Source organism: Macrotis lagotis, chromosome X (assembly GCF_037893015.1).
Source record: "Macrotis lagotis isolate mMagLag1 chromosome X, bilby.v1.9.chrom.fasta, whole genome shotgun sequence".
Classification (NCBI taxonomy): Eukaryota; Metazoa; Chordata; class Mammalia; order Peramelemorphia; family Peramelidae; genus Macrotis; species Macrotis lagotis.
Window position 1 is genome coordinate 44,352,751 of NC_133666.1, and position 26,365 is coordinate 44,379,115.

Sequence of the window (26,365 nt, forward strand, 5' to 3'; positions counted from 1 at the left end):
CTGACTCCAAGGCTGGTACTCTATCCACTGCGCCATGGTTTTATTTAAACAATAAATAAATAAATAAATAAACCCTTGGTTAATATGATTTTTAAAAGAGAGAAGAAAACTAAATCACTGGTATCAAAAATGAGAAGGGTAAATATACTACTAAAATGAATATGAAATTAAAGCAGTTAATAGGACTTATTTTTGCCCAATTATACACAAATAAATTTAACAATTTAAAGAAATGGAAAAATACTTAACAAAAATATAAACTTCCCAGAATAACAGAAGAGGGAATAGAATATCTAAAAGGACATCTTTTAGGAAAAAAAATTGAACAGACCATAAATGAACTTCCTAAGAAAAAAGCATCAAGACCAATATTAAATAAATTATTTGGGCTAATAGGCAAAAAAGGAGTCCTATCAGACCCCTTTTATGAAACAAATTTGGTGCTGATACCTAAACCAGGAAGAGCAGAAACAAAGAAAGAATTTCCCTAATGATATTGATGCAAAAATCTTAAATAAACTACAAGCTCAGAAACTACAGTAATATATCACAAGTTTTATACATTGTGACCCAATGGGATTTTACCAAGAATGCAGAGCTGGTTCAATATAAGGAAAATTATTAACATAATTAATTATATCATAAAAAGTATCAAAAATCATGATTATATTAATAGATGCAAAAATATTTTGATGAAATATAACACTCATTCATATTAAAAACCTTTGAGAGCATAGGTAGAAATGGATTTTTCCTTAAAATGATAAGAAGCAGCTACCTAAAGCTATCATTAAGCATTTACTGTAATGGAGGTAGGCTAGAAGCCTTCCCAATAAGATCAGTAGTGAAAAAAAAAGAATTTCCCTTATCATAAATATTGTTTGGTATTGTGCTAGCAATGGCAATAAGAAAAGAAAAAGAACATTGAAAAAAATCAGAAAGGGTAATGAGGAAATAAAACTCTCTTTTTGAAGATGATATGATGTTATACTTAAAAAATCCTAGAGATTAGTTGAAAAAATAGTTGAAATAATAATTCAAGCAAAGTAGCTAGACGTAAAATAAACCCATATAAATCATCAACATTTCTTTACATCCCCACCAAATCCTGACATGAAGAGATAGATATTTCATTCAAAGTAACTATAGACAATATGAAATACCTGACAAGAATTGTATCATTATATCAGCACAATTATACATTTTTATATAGAGTGAGATTTAAACAATTCAAAAATAATCACTTCGTCATAGATGGTAATCACCAATATAAAATGACAATTATGTCGAAACTAATCAACTTATTCAGGGCCATCCCAAATAAACTACAAAATATATTTTATTGAGCTAGAAAAAATAACAATTCATTTGAAAGAACAAAAGGTCAAGAATAGCAAAAGAATCAATAGAAAAAATGAAAAGAAAGGAGATTTAGCAGTGCCAGATCTTAAGCTATATTATAAGGTAATAATCATCAAAACTATCTGGTACTGACTAAGAAATAAAATGGTGGATCAGTAGAATAGAGTTGTATGCAATATATAGAAGTAAATTATTATAATTTGTTTGATAAATGTAAAGATCTAAGCTCTTGGGATAAGAACTCACTATTGGCAAAAATTCCTGGGGAAATTGGAAAGTAGTCTCTCAGAAACTCAGTATAGACCAATATCTTATACCACCTACCAAGAGAAAGTCAAAAATAGATACATGACCTGGACATAAAGGGAGATATCATAAGTAAATTAGAAGAACATGGAACTTAGTACCTATCACATTTATGCATAGAAGAAGAATTTATAAATAAACAAGAGATAGAGAACATTAGGGGATATAAAATGGATCATTTTGATTACATTATATTAAAAAGGTTTTGTACAAATAAAACCAATGTACCCAAGATTAGAAGGAAAGAAGAAAATGTGAGGGAAATTTTTTATAAAGTTTTTCAGATAAAGACCTCATGCCTTAGTCAAATTTATAAGGCATGAAAGCCTATTTTAATCCTTGGTGTTTATGTATGTTCTATTTGTCTCACTTTTATCTATAAAGTTTTAAGATTTCAAGATAAAAAATTCTCTAGTACATTGCCTGTGAAGTTTTGATAATTCATGATTTGTTTAGGGCAGAAGGATGGGAAAGTGATTTCATTAATGTAGGAAACTACCGATGAGGACAGTCTCTCTGCAAATGCAGATCAACAACTAATTTATATCATAGAGTTATGAAGAATTGCTTAGGACCCAGAGAAGTACTATTGACTTCTTGATTTTTAACAAAAATATTTCCTTTTTAATCTGTGTCTTGTTTAGGATACTGGAGCATTACTCGACATTCCTCTGGGTGTCATTGCAAGAATTGAAAAAATGGGAGGAGCTTCAAGTCGGGGAGAGAATTCCTATGGACTAGACATTACTTGCAAAGTAAGATATTTAACACTCTTATCAGGAAGCAAAGGATAAATGCTACCAAACAAAAATCTTTAGAAATTGAAGCACCTGTATCGGCCTAAGATTTTGAAAATGTTTCTCTATTAAGATGCTTATCTCCACCCTCAATTGTATCATACATTCTCAAGATTTAATTTCAATATCCCTATATCCCTTTAGTATAATTATTAGCACAAGAGCAGGGGTATAAGGTGTATTCAAGGAAGACTAATATCTCTGATGTGAGGGCTGCCAAGCACTTTTCAGGGCTCCTTTCCACCTTTGATGTGCCCCTGAGCCACCTAACTCTCATCTGTGGCTTTAAGAAGCTGTAGCATGCACAGTGGCTAACACCCCGGTAAATTGTGTCAGCAGATAGGTTCAACCAGGTTGAGACTAACTGAAAGGTCTCAAACCCATTGGTGAATTGGGGGTATCTACCCCAAGCATGTGAAGTGTTCTGTTGATAGAATGGGAGGATGAGAACAGTTTGTCCAATGGCCATGAAGTTAGCTGAAGCAGGTACTGTGGAGCACTTAAATCTTAGTTAGACATTGAAGAAGACACCAAGGTCATTCACTGCATATAGAGCCATGAGCAGTTGTCTTGACTCTGTCTTGCCACTGGACCATGATGACCTGGGAAGGAGAATGAGGCTGATGATTTCATGTAACTCTGCCTCACTTAAATCCAATTTATGCATGAATCAAGAGACATCACACATACCATTTTTACTATTCCTATCTCAGAGTCTTGTGGCAACAAGCAAGTGACAAAGCAGCAGGTGCAGATACACTGGGACCACAGGTGTCCCACAGGGTAGTCTCCTCACTGGAAGCAGCAGTGGGATTTGGCAACCCCCTGGGCTTCTGAGCAACCTTTTAAGGATCACAGTGCTCACCTCCTGGTGTGAGTAAGGGGCTAGAAAAGGTGCCCTAAAAATTGTCTGCTTACCTAAGGTAGACAGGGATCCCACTTCAATAGTGGACAATGCTATTGTGATTTCCTGGTCACCAATGGAGTGAAACAAGGTTGTTTCCTTGCTCTCGTGCTTTTTAGCATGACTTTTTTCAGCCATGTTACAAAACAGTATCACCAGGGATGAACACAGCATCAAGGTCAGCTACCATACTTCTGGTGAATTCTTTACCCTGAAAAGGCTGCAAGCCAAGACCAAAGCGGAGGGAGTGTTGGTGCATGATGTTCTGTTTGCAGATGGTTGTGCCCTCAATGCAGCCTCTAAAGCTGAGAGTAACAAAGAATGGATTGATTCTCTGCTACTTGTGCTTACTTTGACCACACCAAGAAACCACAGGTGTTCCATCAGCCAGCACCACACCATCCATAGTGGAATCATCAGTTATAGCAAATAGAGAAATTTTGAAGACTGTGGATAAATTCATTTCCTTTGTTAGTGTACTTTCCAGGGGGATTAACATTGACAATGAGGTTGACACACATGTTGCCAGAATTAGCTCAATATTTGGGAGGCTCCAAAAGAAAGTGTGGGAAAGAAAAGGTATTAGATTGACTACCAAACTGAAGGTCTACAGAGCCATTGTGCTGACCTCATTGCTATATGCTTGTGAAACCTGGACAGTCTACCAGCACCATGCCAGAAAACTGAATCGCTTCCATTTAAATTGTCTTGGGGGTGGGCAGCTAGATGGCACAGTGAATAGAGCACTGGTCCTGGAGTCAGGAGGACCTGAGTTCAAATCCGGCCGCAGATACTTAATAATACCTATCTGTGTGACCTTGGGCAAGTCATTTAACCCCATTGCCTTGCAAAAAACTAAAAAAATTAAATTGTCTTAGGAAGATTCAGAAGATCACCTGGCAGGAGAAAGTACTAAATACCGAGTCCTTTCTCAAGCTAAACTGCCAAACATCCCAACATTACTACAGAGCACAACTGTGGTGGGCTGGTCATATTGTTAGAATGCCAGGTGTTAGCTTGCCAAAAAAAAACTATTTTATGGAGGACTCACACAGAGCAAGTGCACCATGGTGGGGGGGGGGGGTGTCAGAGGAAGAGATACGGGGATACCCTGAAGGTCTCTCTTAACTTTTGGATCATGCAGTACAGTCATGCAGCCTGGGAGACACTGGCACAGGACCACCAGCATGATGTGCCCTCATTAGAGAGGATGCCACACTTTATAGCAAGGCAGAATGGAAGCAGCTCAAAGGGAATTTGATATACGTAATGTTAGAGTAACCACCCCAGATGTGCACATGAACTATTTGTGTCTGACCTGTGGTAGAGCATTCCAAGTTAGCACTGGTCTGATCAGCCACAGATATTCTGTAACTCATCTCTAACCTAGTGATGCAATTTTGATCTTCAATAATGAAGGACAAGAACCAACCAAGCAAGCAAGCACACAAGCAAGCAAATCCATTTTTTGGAGGGGGCATAGGAGAGCAGTATATTGTTTTTTCCTGCGGAATTTTCCAGGTGGCCCTTCCCAAGAGCATGTCAGTAGAGGTTTTGATTTTAGTAAATAAAGCATGGTTTTATTGAAATAGAAAGAACTTCATCAATTTTTGGCTCACTGAGTGATTAGAGAATAAGGTAGTGTTTTAACATAGCACAAGTCTATGCCTTCTTTTACTTTCAGAGGAGACAATAAAATTAACTGCCTTTTAATCAGTGAGATTTATTCTTCTATTAACAGGAAATAAAGCAAAATCCCCTTGGAAAATAAAGCTAGCCTTTGATGTATTTTGTATTAGAAATGTCATATATAGAATACTTATATCATAGACTCTTAGAACTGGAGAGAAGATATCTAGTTCAACCTTCTCATATTACAGATGAGGAAATTGAGGCCTAGAGAGAGAGCAAGGGACTTCCCAAAGTTCAAAGATAGAGCTAACAACTAGAACCCAGATCTCCCAACTTCTAAGTCAAGTGATTCCAGATAGATTTTCTAATTTTCATAGTGAATATAATTCCCAGTGTGGGGGTTTTCCCTTCAGTTTATTAAGAAGTAATTTACTGCTGTGTTGGAAACTGAAGAAATTTAGGAATTCTGTCCAAAGCAGAAACATGTCTAAATTTTTTGTCCAATTTCTCTTATTACTGTTAGTTAGCTGTAACTAACAGCTACAACCTTGATATGCTTCTTAAATCAACATTATATCTCTTGATACATAAGTGACTTGATCAGCTTGAACATGGGGAGTGATGATTTGTCCTTATTTGGGGGGGGGGGGCTGTTCCACTTCCTTCTTTTTCATTGTATTTGGAAATCCACTGATAGACAAACTTACATTTCTGATTGAAATTGAGCTTCGGTGAACATACAAAACTTTTAATAGTTTAATTTGAGATCTCAGTATATTGGAAATATTTTCTGCAACCTTCAAAACTCCATGCCCCAAGCAATGGTTTTTCTTAGAAATTTATAAGATTCTATTTTATTAGTGTTCTCAGAGACTCACTTGAGCTCTTCTTATAATATTCAGAGAAAAGTGATTGTTAAATTGATTTTGCTGGTAATGCTGTTACCAGAGTTAGAGTGATAGGACCATTCATTGGAATCATTAATACTTGAAAATAATTGTTAATGAAATAATTTAGAAATTGATTAGATTTTTTTAGATGAGCAGTTATGTATAATTTTGGGGATGTTCTTTTATTCCTTTTAGATATTAGGAAACAAGTTGTTGACAGTTGAAAGAACCGAAATGCTTCCATTTAGAATGCTGGAGCCTTAGGAGTGAGTACAGATGTAATCAACCATTATAGTTGCAGCTGTGGACAAAACCTAGCTTTGAAAAAGTGCATTTCTTCCTCCATTTGGCTGGCACTTGGATTTATGGAAAGACAATTAGTATTTTGATTTTTTCCAACTATGCTTTAAGTTATTCAAAATCATTATGATGTGAATAATTAAATGTATTTGTCAGAGTTTGTATTTAGGTGGTCTTGCTCTTTTAAAATTATATAGAATAATAAAACTGAAAAGACTGTAGAAATTCATCTGAATAGCTTGATCAATTTTGAATCATTGATAAAATTTTGAACCATAGTCTTGTCTTCTTACTATATATATTTTGTGGAATCCTGCATATAGTAGAACATTTGTTGAATCTGTCAAAACATCACATGTATTATATTCAATGAAGGTTTATGAGGACTTCTGTTCAAGTTAGTTTCCTGAATAGAGTTAGGCAGCCTAACCCCCACATATCTAGTCTAGCACAAAACCTAAGGATTAATGTTCAAGAAATCCATTAAAAAATGACTTCACAGGGCAGCTAGGTAGTACAATAAATAGAGCACCAGCCTTGGAGTCAGGAGTACCTGGGTTCAAATCCAACCTCAGACACTTAATAATTACCTAACCATGTGGCCTTGGGCAAGCCACTTAACCCCATTCCCTTGAAAAATCTAAAAAGAAAAAAAAATGACTTCACCCACTCCAGAACTACACAAAAAGTTAGCCAGAATTCCATTGGAGCTAGAAAACAAGGCATGCAAGAAAATCCAGTTCAGCCTGCACAGTCATATAAGAAAGAAGCTTCATATTGTAACTAGAGATACCAGAGATACCTGACTTACAAGACTTTGTATCTAGAGGAAGAAATATCAGAGAAAACCCAAGATTGATCAGAAACCCAAAGAATAAACTTTAGAAGCAAAGCCCCAAGACTCCATTTAGGGCCCTCCAAATCTAGTACTTTGAACTTTAGAAATCCAGGGAAATCTAAATCATATCAGCACCAGTAGATGAAAGTCAGTGCAAAAACCCAAGATACCTATGTTGGGACCAAACAGAGCCCACCATTCCACCCAAAATCACAGTTGGCTCTGGCACAGAGCCACAATTTAGGAACTAAGGTTAGAGATATAAGTAAACAGAAGGCACCAACAACTATAATTACTATAGAACCAGAAATACCTAAAAAGTCAATCTAGAAGGTTAATAACTCCACAATAACTCAAAATAATGATGCCAAGGAAAATTTCCCATGGGGACTACAAGAATATCTGGAAAAAATAGACTAGAAATAAAAATAAACTAAAATCTCTAGAAGAAATAATGGAAGGAACAAATACCTTAAAACAGGAAGTGAAAAACCTTACCCCAAAATGCCCTAGAATGTGCTAGAATCAAATGTTGTAGATCAATCATAATTCAGTAACATCACAAAAATATAAAGTATTCATAATCAAACCTGAAAAACAGGCCTAGGAGATAACAAGAATCAACAGACTTCCTGAAAAACCATGATTCTTAAAAGTCTAAGGGCAGCTTGATGGCACACTGGATAGAGCACAACTCTGGAATTAGGAGGATCTGAGTTCAAATTTGACCTCAACCATTTAATTACCTAGCTGTGTGACCTTGGGCAAGTCACTTAACTCCACTGCCTTGCAAAAACAAAACAAAAAAAAAGCCTAAGTACTATATTTTAAGATATCATAAATGAAACCTATTAGAACCAGATGATAAAGTGAAGATAGTAAGAACTTACCAAATATATCCTTAACACTGAAAGAAAAAGTACTAAGTATTCTTAGCTATTGCCAAGAACCAGAGCTTCCATATCAAAAGTAAAAATATTAGAGGAATCCAGAGACTCAAGTTCCAAAGAACTACATTCAATATCACAAAACGTAGCATGTTCTTCTTAGACTGAAGGAGATCCTGGAATACAATATTCCAAAAGGAAGGCTTACAACCAAGAATAACTTGGTTGCTGTGTATAACAGTTGAGTATAGTCCTACAAGGGAAAAAAATAAACTTTTAATAGACTAAAAGACTTTCAGGCATTCCTAATGAAAAGATGAGAGCTGAATAAGAACTTTGAAATGCAAGCACATAAATCAAGAGAAAATTAGAATGGCCCCTGTTTATTTGAGCAATTGAAGGTGGGCTTTGCAATGATAAAATGGTAACATTTTACTAAGAGAAGTAGTAAGTATCCCTTTAATATCTTAGTTCTAGTAATTAGAGCTAGTAATCCTGGCAGAGGTAAAACCATAGCAAATGGGTGTAAATAACTTTTCTTCCTACAATTATTTGTCATTGTTCTAAAAGCTAGATCATACCTATCAGATTGGCAAAGAGGATACAAAAAGGAAATGACAAGTGTTGGAGAGACTTTAGAACAGGCAATATTGGTGATTTGATCCAGCTATGACAATTTGAATCTATGCCTCAAAAGTCAATTAACTGTGTACACTATTAGAACCCCACTTCTGTCCCAAAGGGATCAAATGAAAAGAAAAAGGAGCCATTATATGTATGTGTGTGTATATATTTATATATTTATTTATACATATAGATTTATATCTATAGTAGCACTTTTTTGTAGTAAAAAACTGGAAATTAAGGAAGTTTCCCTCACTTGAGGAATGAATGAACAAATTGTGGTCTAGGAATATAATGAGATAATATGCAATGTACAAAATGATGAAAGAGGTGATTTCAGGAAATCCTATGAAAACTTATACGAACTAATATAGACCAATAACAACATTGTAAAGAAAAACAACTCTGAAGGACTTGACTCTCATCAAGATGAGTACCAACTATGACTCTGGGTAATCTCTGAGAAAGGTTCTTTTGACAGAAGGATTATAGACCTAACATATAGAAAGAGTGTGTGTGTGTGTGTGTGTGTGTGTGTGTGTGTGTGTGTATTAGATCCATTATATGACCTTATTTTGATGTGTATGCTTGGATGTGTTTAATTCAGTTTTATTCTCAGATCCACATTCTCTACATCCTACCTACTTTTCGCTGTTCCCCATTATAAAAGCAAGAAAAGCAAAATCCCTGTTACAACTTTGTAGAGTCAAGCAAGAAAAATTTTCCCATTGGCTAGATTCAAAAATAAAGTCTCCATACTGCATCCTGAGTCCATCACCTCTATCAGGAGATGGGTAACATGTTTCATCATGAGTCCTTTAGATTATCAATTGGCCATTATACTAATCAGAGTTCTTAAGTCTTTCATAGTTGTTTGTCTTTATAATACTATTGTATTGAATAGTATTGTATAAATTGTTCTTGTATACTCATTTCATCCTCCATCAGTTCATATAAGTCTTCCTAGGTTTCTCTGAAACTATCCCCTTCATCATTTCTGAGAACACAATAGTATTCCATCATATTCTTGTACCCTCACTTGCTAATCCATTCTTCATTGGATGCTTACCCCTCAGTTTTCAGTTATTCACCAAATTTTTCATTGGCCATAACCTAAAAAAATTCTCAGTCTGTGATCTGAATTCATTACATTTCTAACAGGAGTTAAGTATCATGTTTTCATCATGAGTCCCCAGGAATTATGATTGTTTATTACACTAGTCAGAGTTCCCAAGCTTTTGTTTTATATATAATAAAACCTTCTCACATCTAACCTTACCCCTTTTGAGAATATAAGAAAAACAACCTATTACACACATGAATAATCAATCAAAACAAATTTCTAGTTTGGCCATTATTCCCTATGTATTCTGATAAGATCTTTATGAGGTTTTATTCAGAGAGTTCATGAATGAGAACTTTAACAGAGAAACTTGCTGAAAAAAACATTCCCGTTTATCTTCTTCTCTTCTGATTTTAACTGCATTCGTTTTGTTTGTGCAAAAAAAATAACTTTATTAAATTTTCCATTTTACCTCCTGAAATCCTCTTTATACCATATGTTATATACATATTTGTAGCTTTTCTTGGTGTATATACAGTGTGAGATGTTAATCTATACCTAGTTTCCTGCCCCATTGCTTTCCAATTTTCCCAATAGATTTTGCCAAATAGTGAGTTCTTACCCTGGGAGCTGAGATGTTTGGGTTTATCATACAGTGGATTTCTATTATCATTCTACTGTGTATACCTACCCCAATACCAAATTGCTTTTATGATGACTGCTTTGTAGTATAGTTTGAAATCTGGAACTGTTTTTTTTTTCATTAATTTTCTTAATATTCTTGACCTTTTTTTAAACTCTAGAATAGTTTTGTTTTTATTTTTCAGTTCTATAAAGTAACCCTTTAGTAGCTTGATTAGTGTGGCACAAAATAAGTAAATTAAGGTATTGTCATTTTTTCTTTATTTCCTTGGCCTACCCATTAGTAATTAACCATTCTCTAATTATTTATATTTGCCTTTATTTGTGTAAAGCATATTTTGTAATTGTGTTCATATAGTTCCAGTATGTGTTTTGGCAGGTAGACTCCCAAGTATTTTATTCATTGTGCAGTTGCTTGAGTGGTATTTCTCTATCCTTTTCCTGTTAGATTTTGTTAGCATTATACAAAAATATTGGTGATTTGTGTATATTTGTCTTATAGCCTGCTAAAGTTGTTATTTAATTTAGTTTTTTATGTGATTCAAGGATTTTCTAAGGAAACTATTACACCATCTGCAAAAAAAGTGATAATTTTGTTTCTTGTCTTATGCTATAGCTAGCATTTCTAGTACTATCTTAAACAGTAATGGAATGAAAATCATTGTCATACTTCTTCGTTATTTCCATTACAAATTATACTGTCTCTTGGTTTTAGATGGATATTCCTTATCATGTTTAATGAAAGATTCATTTATTTCCATGTTTTCTAGTGTTTTGAACAAGAAGAGGTATCATACCTTGTCAAAAGCCTTTTCTGCATCTTTTGACAAAATCATATTTTTTGTTCTTGTTTTTAATATAGTTAGTTATGTTTATAGTTTTCTTAATATTGAATCACCCATTGCATTCCTGGTCATAGTATATAATCTTTGTGATATGTTGTTTTAATCTCCTTGCTAATATTTTATTTAAAATTTTTGCACCAATATTTATTAAGGTTATTGATCTAGAATATTTTTATTATAAGATTTTTTAATAACTGAGAGGTAGGGCTTTAAGGGGGAGAGAGGCTAATAGGAGTGATTTTCCCTCCCTCTTCCTTTCACTGGAGAGAAGAGCACTAAGACATTTTTAATGTACAGAAGAGAACAGAAGCACAGACAGGCAGGATGGCTTTGAAAATAATATGCTGAATTATATACTTTTTCAAATAACAACACCACCACCAGGCTATATGCAATAGAGATTCACAGTTTCAGGTACAATTATCTTTTATGTTCTTCTTGGCATATAAAAATGTTCACTTTTGGGAGGGTTTACTTTCAGAATTTTAAAATGTTCATTTTTAAAATGAGAGATTAGAAGAGTCCAAGAATCTTGAGTTATTTGATGTTAGAATGTCTTGAGAAGAACAAAATGTTGTGCAAATACTTTATGGGAACATTCAGTGATGTTAATCATGTAAATTCTAAGTTATTATCTAGCTTCAAATTAAGTTTCACTCATAGATACTCTTATCCATATGAAAAGTACAGCATGGCCTCCCTCCTGAAAGCAAAGGTAAAGAGCTCAAAGAATGTTTCCACTATCTAAATGATCAGGGAGAATGAAATGTTCCTTTACAAAAGAAGTGAAGAGCTTCAATGTAAAAACAAGAAAAAAAATAGGATCTGAAGAGGCAGAGGCAAATTCTCTCCAATGTCAGGAAGAAAAAAGAAAGAAGAGCTGCTGTTCCTGAACATGAGGAAACTGGACCCACTGCAGGCGAAGCAGATGCTTGTCCTTCAAGGAATGTTCATGTGAGATGCAGTATGGTATAGTGGAAAGAAATCAGGAGTTATGAGTTTGAATGTGGGTTCTGCCACTCTCATCTTTGTGACTTTGAGCAAGTCAGCCTCTCAGAACTCATTTTCTTCATCTGTAAAATGAGGGAATTGGTCTGGATGACCTCTAAGGTCTCATTCAGCTCTAAATCCAGGATCCTGTGATAGGTAACATTAGATGAGAAATTGTCCAGTAAAGGTCAGAGGAAGAAGCAGTCAGGCATTGGTGGTTAGTGACTCCTTGACAGCACCAGTAGAGAGCTCCTCTATTCCCCTAGGGTGTGCACCCAGACCATGACAGAGAACTTCCCAAGACTTGTCATACCTGATGATGACTACCACTTCTGGGTGTGGACAGAAATGATCATGCCAAAAGGGACCAAGAAAGCATTGCTAATGCTTGAAAAAACAAGGACCTTAAGGGCATAGGTTGTCTTTACTCACTGATGCTGCTACTCATTAAAGAAAAAATGATTCAGAAGAGCAACAGAGTTGGGCTGTGAACAGGTTAAAAGCAGCTTTTGAATAACTGGCCTAAGGTATGGGAATAATGTAGAAAAGGACTTAACAAGGACTGGGGGGAGGGAAGAATGTAATTTTCTAGGATCTTGAGAACCATATAATATTATGTTATAATGTGATATGATGTAATAGAATGTAGAAATTGAAAAGCAAGGGCAGAAGGCAAACAGTAATGTCTAGCTAGCTAGATCCTCCAAGAAAAATGCCATTGAGAAGAGCTGCAATGTTGGAAGATTAGCAGTAGATAACCCAATAAAGGATTTAAGTAGAAAACCCATAGCCTCAGATTTCTATTTTTAAAATGTACAAAGTATTGTTAAGAGAATGAGTTAGAGGGGCGGCTAGGTGACGCAGTGAATAGAGCACTGGCCCTGGAGTCAGGAGTACCTGGGTTCAATTTCGGTCTCAGACACTTAATAATTACCTAGATGTGTGGCCTTGGGCAAGCCACTTAACCCCATTGCCTTGCAAAATCTAAAAACAAAAAGAGAGAGAGAGAGAGAGAGAGAGAGAGAGAGAGAGAGAGAGAGAGAGAATGAGTTAGAGCTCCTAACTCAGGAAAGCAAGTTTGACCTGAGGTTCTCTAATTCCAGATCTGTTATTTCTTACATAGTACAAAGACAAAATAGCAGTATAGCATTGTAAGAATGCACACTCACTGAGGAAATTCAGGAACCACAGGGGGGAAGCATGGAAGAGAACATTTAAGTGAAGATCACCAAAATCCAAAAAAGAAGCAGTCTTGGTTTCAGAGTATATTCTAGACCATCTAGAGTAGACAGAAGGCATAGACAAGAGTCTAAGCCTAGGAGGGAGACCTGATCTAGTAGCATTGCCTTTCTTGAAAGATTAGAGCTAGCACCATTCAAACCCAGATCTTTCTAACCCAAATTGAAACACCCTAGCCAATATGGGCTTTTGCCTCTTACTACACCACCCTGCTTTTCTTTCCCTGAGAAAAAGGAGGGAAGAGAAAGGGGAAGGTACAACAAGAGGAAATCAGGGCTTAATTCTGATAAAAATGTTAGACTTTAGAAGAGTAGATTTCTGAAGAGTGGAGAGAGAGAGACAGAGACAGAGAGACAGAGAGACAGAGACAGAGAGAGACACAGAGAGACAGACAGACAGACAGACACTAAGTGGGAAAGAAGAAATTAGAATCCCACGGATTAAAATTCTCCAGTCGAAGTCAGACCAGAGGGATGGAAAACTCAGGAATGGAACACTGGAGACAGTAAAAGAAATAGTTCTGAATGGGAGAGGGACAGAGAGGCAGTTGGCTAAAGAGACAAAGGGAACCCCAACCATCTGAGATTTTGAAAAGCTCCAGAAGATGAAAGTAATGACAGGTAATTTTACAGCATAGCACAAGCTAATAAAAAAAGTGCCAGAAGCAGTAACTTTCCTAAACAGCTGAGGGATTTTGGAGCTTTTTTAAAACTATACCAAGGAACAAATGAAAAGAGAGTTGGAGCTGCTTCTTGGCATGGCCAGAAACATACTAGCAAGCTTCTGGAGGGAGGACAGAGCTGCCTATGGAGTCATCTTTTCATTGAAAAGGAAGGAACACAAATGGATAACGGGGAGTTAGTACCTAGGTGATGGTCCCAGAGGTCCAAGCTCAACATCTTTGAAGCATCAGTCCTGTGCCATCCACCACACTATGTGCCAGAGGTTCAGAGACAAAAGCTCACATTCTAATGGCAGAGACAGGATGTAGTTCTATAAATATATGTATGTACAAGAAACAGACTGATATTAGAAGCATAACCTCTAGGGTGAGCAAGGAAATCCTTCCTTGCAGAAGATGGCATATGAGCTCAGTTTTGAAGGAAATCAGAAGTTTGAAGAACTGCAAGTAAGAAGGGAAGGCATTGCAGGAATGACAGACAGCGCAAAGACCCAGAATCCAAGATGGAGGGGCAGCAAATGGGCTTTTGGGGATGGACCAAAATAGGAAGGGGCCAACTTATGAAGGGCTGTAAATGCTTAGCACTGGAGGCAATATTTGATCCTAGGAGCAATAAGGAACCACTGAGGTTCCTGTGATTTAGGGAAATCACTGGCAGCAGTATGAAGGAGAGATTGGACTGAGGAGAGCTTTAAGGAAGGAAAACAAAATAAAGAGCTGGAGGCTGGACTTGAGAGATGAGGTCAGAGGTCACCTGAGGGTCTGAACTAAGGTGGCTGTGTGAATGGAGAGAAGGGGAATATAAGCAAGAGATGTTATGGAGAGAGAATTAGAATGTATGGAATAATTGAGAGGAAGAGTCAAGAATGAACACATGGTTTTGAACCTGGGTGACTGGAAGGATAAATGATTTATAAAAATAATTTTTATACCTATTGAATTGCCCCTCAAATGATAATTTGGTACTATTATACAGTAGAAATTAATTGTGGGATTTTTATTTAAGGTATTTTATTTAAGGCAAATTCTCTAGTTTACTAAGGAGGTAAAGCTCTAACAACATATTGATTTTTGTTTGTTTGTTTTACCAAAAATATGTTCTTTGATGTTGTGGGACTCTTTAACATAGTTTAGAAAGCTATCAAAGTGAGATTGGACATTGAAAATACACATCTTGGGGGGGTCAACTAGGTGGCACAGTGGATGGGGCACTGGCCCTGGAGTCAGGAGTACCTGAGTTCAAATCCAGCCTCAGACACTTAATACTTACCTAGCTGTGTGACCTTAGGTAAGTCACTTAACTCCACTGTCTTGCAAAAAAAAAGTTAAATAAAAAGAAAATACACATCTTGAACGAAACTATAAGGTACAATTCAGTTTTTCCAAATATTACTCTGGCAAAAAAGTACTAGAAGAAAATGGCATATTTGTTGAGATATTTTAAAATTTCATATAGTTTGGTGACATTGATATCCAACCTTTTTAAAAGTAAAAATAAATGCTTTCTAATTACCTAGAAATAGTTTTATTAACATTCAAGAATCATAAACTGTTAAATTTTAAAAACTAAAGTGTAATCACTTGGGAAACAAAAAGAAAACCCCTAGTCCAATGCCCTTCTAAGGCACCTCAGGCCTAGGGAGATTAAGGGTCTTCTGCTTTCTAGTCTAGCCCTTCTGCTTCCCTGAGATGCCTATCCCCATACTCAGTTCAATTCAGTGATTCCATAAAATTCAAAAGGCAAGGAATTTTTTAAGCTTAAAATTTTTGCCTTCTCTTTAAAGGTTCTGTATTTGTGGATAAACTCCATTGAGGAGGCTGTCTTTTCTTTTCCTCTCACTCTTAACTTTCTGCAGTCTGACTTCAGAACTCATCATCATTCAACTCAAACTGCTCTCCCCAAGTGACCTTGTACCTACCAAATCTAATGGCTTCTTCTCAGTTCTCATCCTTTCTATAGTTGTTAGCACTGTTGATGATCCTCTTCCTTAATATGTTTTTCTCTAGGTTTCTGTGACCCTGCTCTCCCCTAGTTCTCCTTTTATTTGTCTGACACTTGCATCTCATTCTTCTTTCCTGGATCTTCAATTAGGATGTAATTCAAGAAAATGACATATTTTTAAAGATGTTTTAAAATTTCATGTATTTTAAGATGTATATGATGACATTGATATCTTGCTTTTTTAAAATGAAAAACCAAGTATTCCTAATTACCTCGAAATGAATTTTGTTATATTTACAATGAAGAATCATAAACTGGACCCTCTTCTCCCTCTGTATTCTTTCACTTGATGTTCTCATCAGTACCCTCAGATTCAACTTCATCATTTTTACCCCCTGGCTTCCCTGAAAATCTTGAAATTTAAGCAACAGTCCTACAAAAAGCCTTTCCCAGGCTTCCATTATCTTAGTGCCTTCCCTCTGAGATGATCTCAATTTACCCTGACTGTATTCTGTTTGTACGCAGTTATATGCATGTTATCATTCCAGGAGATTCAGAGCTCCTTGAGACCTAGGACTATCTTGGTTAGGTATTTTTTTTTTGCCTTCCTTTTCCAGTATTTAGCACAGTGTGGTACATTTTTATTGTTGTTCAATCATGTCAATCATATCTGTTTCTTGATTTTCTTGTCGAGACTTTGGAGCAGTTTGCCATTTCCTTCTCCAGTTCATTTTACAGATGAGGAAATTGAAATAAACAGGGTTAAGTGACTTGTCTGGGGTCACACAGCCACATTTGAATTCTGGTCTTCCTGACTCCAGATCCAGTACATTATTCACTGGGCCATCTAGCTGTCTGCCTGAGCTTAATAAATGTTTATTTACAATTTTATAAAATCAGACTTTTTTTACTTACATAGAACAATTGTCCTTTTAAAGTTCATTCAATTTAAAAGTTTGTAATTGATCTGAATATTTTTCCTTCAAATGACTGTGAGGATGCTGTAGTAATCTTTTTTTTTAACTCTTCCCTTTAGGATATGAGAAATCTGAGATTCGCTTTGAAACAGGAAGGTCATAGCAGAAGAGATATATTTGAAGTCCTCACAAAATATGCTTTCCCACGATCACATGGTTTGGTAAGCTAATGTTTTTTCCCTTGAGTTCTGGAGTGTCTATGTTCCAGAATTTTATTTCTTTCTTGTTTCATTCAGCAATAAATTTTTGAATAAATTAATGAATGAATAAATTAAGCAAGCAAGCATTTATGAAGAGCCTAGTATGGTAGTTGGTAGGGGTTGGTGGTTGCTGGGGATACAAAGGCAAAAAAATGTAATAGTCTCTGCCCTCAAGGAGCTAACATTTTGTTAGGGAAAACATCTCATACATAGAGAAGTAAATACACAATTAACACAAAACCATTTCCTGAGGCTACTGCCTAGTATCATCTGGTAGGCCTCATGATAGTCCTCATATAGATGATGGTGCTTGAGCTGAGCCTTGAGAGTAGGGAAAGAGGGAATAACAAGTATAGAAGTAGGAGTTATGAGAAAACCCAGTAACTAAGCTAGTCTGAATGGAGCCGAGACTGTATAAGAGAGGATAATGTGCAGTAGGAAGCAATGCCGAACAAAGGAATTTGCATTTTATTCTAGAATCAGTAAGGAAATATTGAAGAGGTGCTTGGAACAGGGGAATGACCCAGGGCAGCAGGCCTGTATCTTTGTAAAGTTGGTAGAAGCTGGATTAGCAAGAGGAATAACTGGGGTCAGGGAGAAAGGAGGAGTCAATAGTCTTAACTAATCAGGTAGCCAAATGAATAGGAAGGAACAGGTGTGTGAGATACTTTAGATTAGAGGTTGAGTCAACAAAATGTGGCAACTGATAGATTGGGAGGGGTGAATGAGCTTGGAGAATTGAGGATGAGTCCAAGTTGTAAACCTCAGAGATGAGAATGATGGTGGTACAGCATCAACACAAATAGGGAATTTAGGAAGGGGATGAGTTTGAGGGGAAAGAAAATAAATTCTGTCTTAGATGTGCTAAGTTAGAGATGCCCACATCCATTTAGAGATTGCCAACAAACAGTTGGTGAGGCAGGATTGTAGTTCAGGGGAGAGAGGAAGGCTGGATATGTGGGTCTTAGAATTATCTGTGTATAGATGATTGTTGAAACCATGGGACCTGATGAGATCACCAAGAAAATGTTTTTGGAAAAAAATATATATAAAAAGAAAATGCTTTTGGAAAGAAGGACCAGCCCTGAAGTACACCTAACCATAAGGGATGATCCAACAAAGGAAAATAAGGAGAAGAAAGATGAGAGAACAGAAACCAAGAAAGAATGCTCCAGTACCCCCTCTTACCCCCCCCCCCAAAAAAAAGCCAGAGAGGAGAGAATGTCTAGGAGGAGGAAGAAGTCAACAGTGTCAAATACTTTGGAGGAGCCAAGAAGGATAAGAACTGAGAAACCATTGGATTTGTTATTGAAGAAATCATTGGTGACCTTGCAGAGAGGGGCTCCATTTCTGCAGTGATATTCCAGGGACTTGGTAGGTGATGAAGTCAGGAGGCAGATTTCAAGGGCTTGAGGAGTGTGAAGGAAAGGGGTGAAAGCAGTGAATAAAGAAAGTGTTTTCCAGGGAGATTGGTGATGGAAGGGAAAAGAGAGAAAGGACAATTCTTTATCTTGGATCCGCACATATTAGCCTGGCACATGTTTTTCTTTAACACATTTCATTTAACCCTAGTTTCTCTATAGAGACTTCCAGTATATTAATTCTTAAAAGAAGATAGTGCACCTTTAGTCTGAGGGTAGTGGAAATACATTTAAGACTTAACAGTGTTACTGCCTGAACTCAAAATGATGAAAAGGCTACCTTGGAAGAACTTGTCTGTTTCTAACTATCTTGTGAAGCATTTTTGCAAAGACCAGAGTAGACAGCAAAAATGGGATTTCTCCATTCCCATGTTTGTGTTTGAATTATATGTTACGCTTTATTAGAACGTTCTTTGGCTTTAAAAAATCAGTATATCGTTTTAGGAGGTTTGTTATATCATGCATGATTTTATATCAAGCTCTTGTGTTCAAAATGTTCTGAAATGATAACCTGTTAAAATGATTGATTTTACAAAAGTTCAATTTATATACACCTTTTTTCAATACAAACCTTCTGCCTAAAGTGAGATATGCTTGTGTTGACTTCTACATGTATTGCTGTAGAAATATTTAAAAATTGAAGAACCGGTTATATAGCAAGTAAGTGGTAGAACTGAAACCCCACCAAACTTTTATAGACTGCTAGAGCTTATTTGAAGCCAGGGTTAGACTTGCTCAGGTTACACTTGCTTTTGGACTCACAGAAATAATGTCTGGAAACATAAAAACGCTCCATTCCAAGTCAAGTCATGAATTGAATAGATTATGGGTGTTTTTCTTCTTCTGAACCACCCTCTGGCCCCTCTTGCTTCCCGTTGCAGGCAAACAGTCTGTTCACTCTGTGGCTTGAACTTGGAACTGAGCTTTATTTACCTTCCACTTAGAATGGCCTACAAAAGAGCAGTTTGGATGTGCTCTAAGTAAATTCACTGGCCTGATCTCATTTCTTAATCTGCTCAGATTCTAAGTTGTAGGGGATATTCCATTTTTTCAAAATAGCATTCATTGCCCTGCTTTCATTTTCTTTTTGGTATTGTGAATTCTTATAAGTAGATTATTGCAAAAATGTTGATTATTTATTAACTGTGACAGACATTTGTATCGCATGTCTTTTTAAACATAATTTCTTATCAATATGCTTTAGGATCAAAAAGGAGAAGTTTTCACCTCTGGGCCTTAGTTTCCTCCTCTTTCAAAGTGAAGAAATTGGGCAAGATGATCTCAAAAATTCCTTCTAGTCCAAATCTGTCTGATCCCTTACACAGCATAATAAAATATAGCAAAATGCTTTGGGAAATAATTAGGTCACCTTAAATCTCTATAGTTCTTTTAGCAAATGTGGCGTTTTGTTTAGTTTCTTCAGCAAAGCATTTGAGATTATAAATGAACTATTTGGCTACCAAGGGAGAGAAAAAGAGCACTCTCCTGGGAATCAGAAAATCTGGGTTCTGGTCCCAGCTCTGCCACTGACAAGCCATATAACATTGGGGCGAGTCATTGGATCATTTCCCTCGCTGTAGCAAGTGGAAATCTTGTGCCAATTTTGTAAGATGATTAAAGAGACAAATTGGAGGGATTTGAGCTTTTTCAAAGAAAAATGCTGCTCTAGAAAATTGCTTATTCTTATTGGCACAGCCATGAGCATATTGTGAAAAAGTATTAATTGAAAACTTGTAGGATATAAGAGGGCAGAGCATAATCAAGAATGCATCTTAACTTGAAACATGCAAAATATTGAAAAGAAATTACAATAATCAGAATTTCTTGGGATCAATTCTTTCTGTTGTCATTTTTTCACTTCAATAAATGTCATTTAAATTTGTATTTCTATTTGGTTTCTTCTGATGGTTTGAAGCATTTTGGCTTAAGTTGCTTTGTTTTATAAAACTTCCTAGGTAATTTTCTAAGTTTTGATCTGAGTTATATCGGTGAAGTTAACTTGGGATTTCTTTCCCCTAATCCACAATGTGGGGGTGATACTCTGGGTTCCTGGATGTCTGCTGGCAGAGTAATCTCCTACAGCTTCTACCAGACTCAAAAAGCTGCCAGCATGGGTGGCCCAGAAGTAAACTGTATGTCTGTTGTCTGAAGAACAACCTGGCTCAATTTGGAGGTGCCCATCACCAATAAGTTGTCACCTAGTGAGGAACTTTTAAAAAGTAGTTTCATGAGTTGTGATTGGTAAAAGAAATCTGCTAAGGCCTTGGGTTGAGGAGGGGTTGTAAAGGAAATACCTTCCACTGATGTAGTTATGGATCCTAAGAATTAGGTTAATGGAGGTCACAATTTAAAAGACTTTTGAATGGATGATTAATCAGAAGTAGACTTGCCAGCTTTGGTTTTAAGAGAACAGCAACTTATTTTAAACATTTTTGCTATGTAAACCAAAAACTGTCTCCCGAATAATTACTTGATGATTCAGGAAAAGGACAGAATCAATTAATAAGTAAAACCTTTTTGGAAAAGATTCAACATTATTTGCAGGTGTTTTTTTAATGCTTTTAATGCTACTCTCCTCCCACCCTAGCTACTATTGTCAATTTGTCCTAGTTTAAAATTGGTAAGCCTAATTTAAAAAAAAAAACTTAGTTTGCTTAAACTTTGCTTATGTGCAAGTAGAAATTTGAAGGGAAAAAAATTAAATTATAGAATCTATTATTGAGTCATCATTAGTTCCCCTGATGTAGACATTAAATGTTTTTCCATTGTCCTTCCCTAGCCTTTATTTGCTTTTTTAAATGAAGAAAAATTTCCTGAAAATGGGTGGATGGTCTATAATCCAATTGAAGAGTATAGAAGGCAGGTAAGTTGACAAGTACTGTTTTGTGGTTCTCATAGCAAATTACAAAAAAAATTAGTAAACTCAAAAAGACATGGTGTAATAATCTATAGTTTGTTTGGAAATCAGTAATATCCTGACATCCTTTTGAATGGTAACAGAACAGTTGACTCCAAATTGTAGACAACTTATACTTCAGTTTATTCTGTGGTTACTCTTAAACCCAGCATATTCCCATAGCCACAGTTGCCACTTCTTCAGGGATCTTATTGATTCCATTTCCTAACTTTCCTCCCTACACCACTGAGGAAAGGTCTTTGTTTTGGGCATAAAATAATTCTAAGCCATTGTTGTAGATTAGGTTTTCACACTTAACTACTTTATATTTTATTTTTTCTTTCTGAATGAAATGTTTTAGTCTAATAACCTAACTTTTTTCTATACACTAACAATTGGTGGCTAATATAGAGCTTTTCAAGACAAACTTGGCAGAGTTAAATCTGTTGTCTTCATGAAGTTGTTTGTTTTCATAACTGCTTACCCACAAGAAGTTTTGATGAAAGGATGTGATTATTAGCACTAACAATAAGCTCTCAGCACATTGATGTGTGTGTGTTAGTTATGTTAATCTCATGAACTTCACAACAGCTCTGAGCTTAGAATTTGAGGATGACTATAGGTTACTAAAGGTATCATCATCCTGATTTTACAGCTGTTGTAACAGACTAGGAAAAGATAACAACCTGGTGCCAAAAGTGCCAGACTTAGAGTCCAAGGACATGGGTTTGAATTCTGTCTTCAAGGAACTGGTCCTCCATGCCCCATTGCCCTCATTTGTAAAATGAGGTGCTTGAATTGGATGGCCTTTAAAGAGTCCTTCCAGCTTAAATCTACAAGCTTGTTAGCATAGAATAATGACATTCCCCTCCTCACCCCTATCAGATTTAAACTAGGATCTCTCCTGACTCCATTCCAGCCTTCTTTTCACAGCTCCCTGATGCCTTAAAGGTTATCAAGAGCCAGTGAATGTCAAGAGACAGACCTAGGGCTGAAGTTTACCTTCATTACTTCTTAGCTAAGTGGCTGTGAGGAAAGGTCTTTTCACCTCTGTCCTTTAATTTCTTTATTTGTAAATGGAGAATAATATTATTTCTAGAAGCCTATTCCAGAGTGGAAAATACTTTGTAAACCTTTATGTGTCAGAGAAATGGGAATTATCATTTAAGTGAATAGTCTCTTACACTGATGGGTGTTTTATTTGGGAACTTAGTTACAATAGAACCTAAACCTGATGTTAATGTGGGGAACAAGACCTGTATCTACAAAGTCCTTGAGAGTTTTAGTAAAGAGATGTCTAGCATGTCCTGCTGTAAAGAGGAGTATGATTATTGGCCCTTCATATAATCAAACCTGGCATATCCAGAGCAAGTTACTATCTTATGAAACATTCTATTTTTCCTAATCATGACTATATAATTTTAAAAATCGTTTGAAGTCACAGGATAAGTTTCAAAAATCAGATTCCATGGTTTGTATTTGTATTTTTTTATTTTTTGTAATCTTCTAAAATGAAAGTCAGAAGAAAATTCTAGACCTGAAGACCTTAGGAGAACTCATCTGTTTTCCTTTGTTGGTTGTTTTATACAGTTTGGACACTGGATCATCATTGGTTTGTCATCAGATCTAATGTGCTGGTATTTTGTGTTTGAGTGTTAAGTTCTGCAAAGAGTCTATGTGAGATATTTATTAGATCCCAAAAAGGAATTCAATTTGGAATTGAGTTGTATGGTGATTTGTTACATCACTTGCCATTTCTGCATCTACTGGCTATATTTGAAGTAAAGAGGAAACTTCACTCAGACATGTAGAGCATGTGGACCATTTTTACTTTATTTTTAGAGTGTTAATTGCCCAAACTAAGATTTTTTTCACTTGGAACAACATAGTGCTAGTTTCCAGGACTGCATGTATATAACTGGCAAAAGGATTTTGTATTGGACACCATTTCTATTCAATCTTTTATTTATTTTTCCTTGTTACCTGCTCAACTAAGGAATGTCCAGACTTGTCTCCTGTTTGGTCCCATGCTCTTTAGGCCCAGACCTAAGGAAAAGGCACAGCTTCTACTCCACTAACCAATGCCCTCACAAACTCTACTTCTTGTGAGCATAGCAGTAAATAGGGGAACAAGGGAAGGGAGTAATCCACCCCCCTCTTGAATCTGTTTAGATTTGATGCCTAATTTTATCTGGGTTAAGTCAGAGGAAGGGAGTGCCGTAGTTACCATATTGCCATATTTATAGTCTATTTAGTTTGGAAGTGAGTACATTCCCCATATAATCACAGACTGTAATCAATCCTAAACAGCAACTTTATTTAAGACTCAAAGGAGCTGGCAAAAATGAGTCTCCCCAAAGGAGTGCCCCCTTTATACTTTTCTTGATAGATTTGCCCTCGAAATTTTGAATAGAGTGAAAAATCCATAGCCTTTTGAAAGAAAGAGAGGGCACTTGCTGACTCTCATCTCTGTCCTCAAAGTAAATACAAGACTTAATTTGGTGGGGAAAGGAAAATATGAGTTTCATTGCTATTAATTAGTCTTAAAGTTAATGTTATCTGTATTATCTAAGTAGTAAAATGAAATTTAATGTAACAAAGAGACCTCAAATTCAAGAGAGTCTCTAACTAAAAGACTGTTTCTGTAAACCATATATAATTGTCTCATGTCTTTAAATTGTCTAATTGTCATTTTTGTGACTTCTCTAAGATAAATTGGTAAGTTATCGCCACCATGTGGTCAATGCTAAGTACAAAACTAATACCAGAGGAGCAAAATAGTCACAGAAATGAAATGTGGCTTTGGAGTTAAATTAAATGTGAGATTAAATCAGACATGAAGTAATGGAATTTGCTCTTGTTATTTGTTTTAAGGGATTGCCCAATGGCCAGTGGAGAGTATCTTTTGTCAATAAACGCTTTGAAATGTGTGAAACTTATCCTACCATTCTGGTAGTACCATATCATTCCACAGATGATGATCTCAGGAGAGTTGCGACCTTTAGATCCCGTAATAGAATTCCGGTGAGTCTACCTTAACAGCAGTTATCACAAAATAACTTTTACTATTTGAGTTGTTCTTTAATCTGAGGAATGAAATTTAATTCCATAAACCTTCTGTTCTTGTGACCTAAATGGACTTGAATTTTGGCAAAATCCATTATAAGATATTTTGAAAACTTACTAATTTTAAACCTACTAATTTGGAACTTGTGATCATTTAATTGTGGGGTTACGTATTTTCTGGTCCTCTATCACCTGTTCTCTCTGTGGTCCTGGCTAAGTCACTTGAGCTTTCAGACAATTCTCTAGGATTATGAGTTCCAGAACAGTTACTGGTGTCTGACAGTAGGACAAATTTACATTCAACAATGAAATCACAAATCCAAAGCAAAAATAAATTCTATGTTATAGCACTTAGGAGTTGATTTTGATCTGTACTCATCCTTATTATCTAACTAGCTGCTTATAAATAGCAGAGGAAATGGGGCAGCTAGGTGGTACAGTGGATAGAGCACCGGCCCTGGAAACAGGAGGACCTGAGTTCAAATGTGGCCTCAGACACTTAAAAATTATCTAGCTGTGTGACCTTACACAAGTCACTTAACCCCATTGTCTTGCAAAAAAATCAAATAAATAAATAAATAGCAGTGGAAGATTGGAATTGGGTGAAGAAGATTCTTTCTGGTATATTTCATCCATCACAGAGATTATAGAATTTGAGAATTGAAAAGAACCTCAGCAGCTATCTATTCAACCTATATTCAAAAGAGAGACCCCATTAAAGCATACCAAGTAAGTAGCCTCTGATTGAAAATCTCCAAGTTAGGGCAACTTACCATCTCTCAAGGCAGTTAATTCCACTTTTGGACAGCTGTCATGGTTTGAAAGGTTTGATGGGGTTTTATTCTGCCATCACACCTAAATTTGTCTCTTTGCATCTTTAATCCATTACTTCTGGGAGTCTGACAGAACAAGTCTGATCTTCCTCCACATGCCAGCCTTTGAGATACTTGAAAATAGCTCTCTTCCCTGAAACTTCTCTTTTCTAAGTTAAATATCCCCGTTTCCTTTAATCAGTGTTTTGTGTTCTATAGATAGTTGTCTATATAATTATTACCATCCCATTTGTCTCCTTCCTCCATACTCTCCATCTTTTCACTGACTTTCTTAAATTTAGGTTCTGGAGGCCAGAACTGAACAAAGTACTCAAAATGAGGTCTTACAAAGGTAGAAAGACATAGCATTATCACCTACTTATTATTAGAAGCTATGGCTATTTTAATGTACCCCAAAATCATTTTAGATTTTTTCACTACCACATTACACTACTGATTCATGTGGAACTTAAATTGTAGTTCACCAAAAAAAAGCCTCAAATCTTTTTCAGAGTAATTGCTATCTAACTATGCCTCCCCTGCCATATACTGTGGGTTTGTTTTTTATATGTCCAAGTGATAAGACTACTTTTCTCTCTCATGAGCTTCATTCAGTAGATTCAGCCCAGTGTTCTAGTCTCTCAAGATCTTTTTGGACCCTCACTCAGCCAATATGTTAGCTCTTAGTTTTATGTCAGTTGCAGATCTGATGAGCATGTCATCTATGACTAAATACATCAATAAAAATGTGAACTTGGTCGCCTGGGGTCCTCCCTGGAAACCTTCTGCCACATGGACATTGACCTGTTCACAAGTTCTCTGTGAATCCATCCATCCAACTAGCTCTGACTCCATCTACTTTTATTCTCATCTAATTCACATCTCTCCAACTTCTTTCTTTTGTTAATATAAAGACAATTTTTAGCATTCATTTTTATAAAATATTGAGTTCCACATTTTTCTTCCTCCTTCCTCCTCCCCTGTCCTTTTCTTAAAACAGTAAGCAATTTGATACAAGTTATGTATGTGTGCAATCATCTCTATCTTCTT

At 36.1% G+C, this 26,365-nt stretch overlaps 1 protein-coding gene across 3 annotated transcripts in view; it reads left to right on the top strand.

The window, feature by feature from the left end:
- MTM1 (myotubularin 1) overlaps positions 1–26,365 on the top strand; it is a 97,673-nt gene that overhangs the window by 48,638 nt on the left and 22,670 nt on the right. For all 3 annotated transcript variants that reach the window (XM_074206707.1, XM_074206709.1, XM_074206708.1), the window contains exons 5-8: positions 2,313–2,423; positions 16,980–17,081; positions 21,321–21,404; positions 24,312–24,461. In XM_074206707.1, coding sequence (XP_074062808.1) covers positions 2,313–2,423; positions 16,980–17,081; positions 21,321–21,404; positions 24,312–24,461 — 447 coding nt within the window. The remainder of the gene's footprint in view (positions 1–2,312; positions 2,424–16,979; positions 17,082–21,320; positions 21,405–24,311; positions 24,462–26,365) is intronic.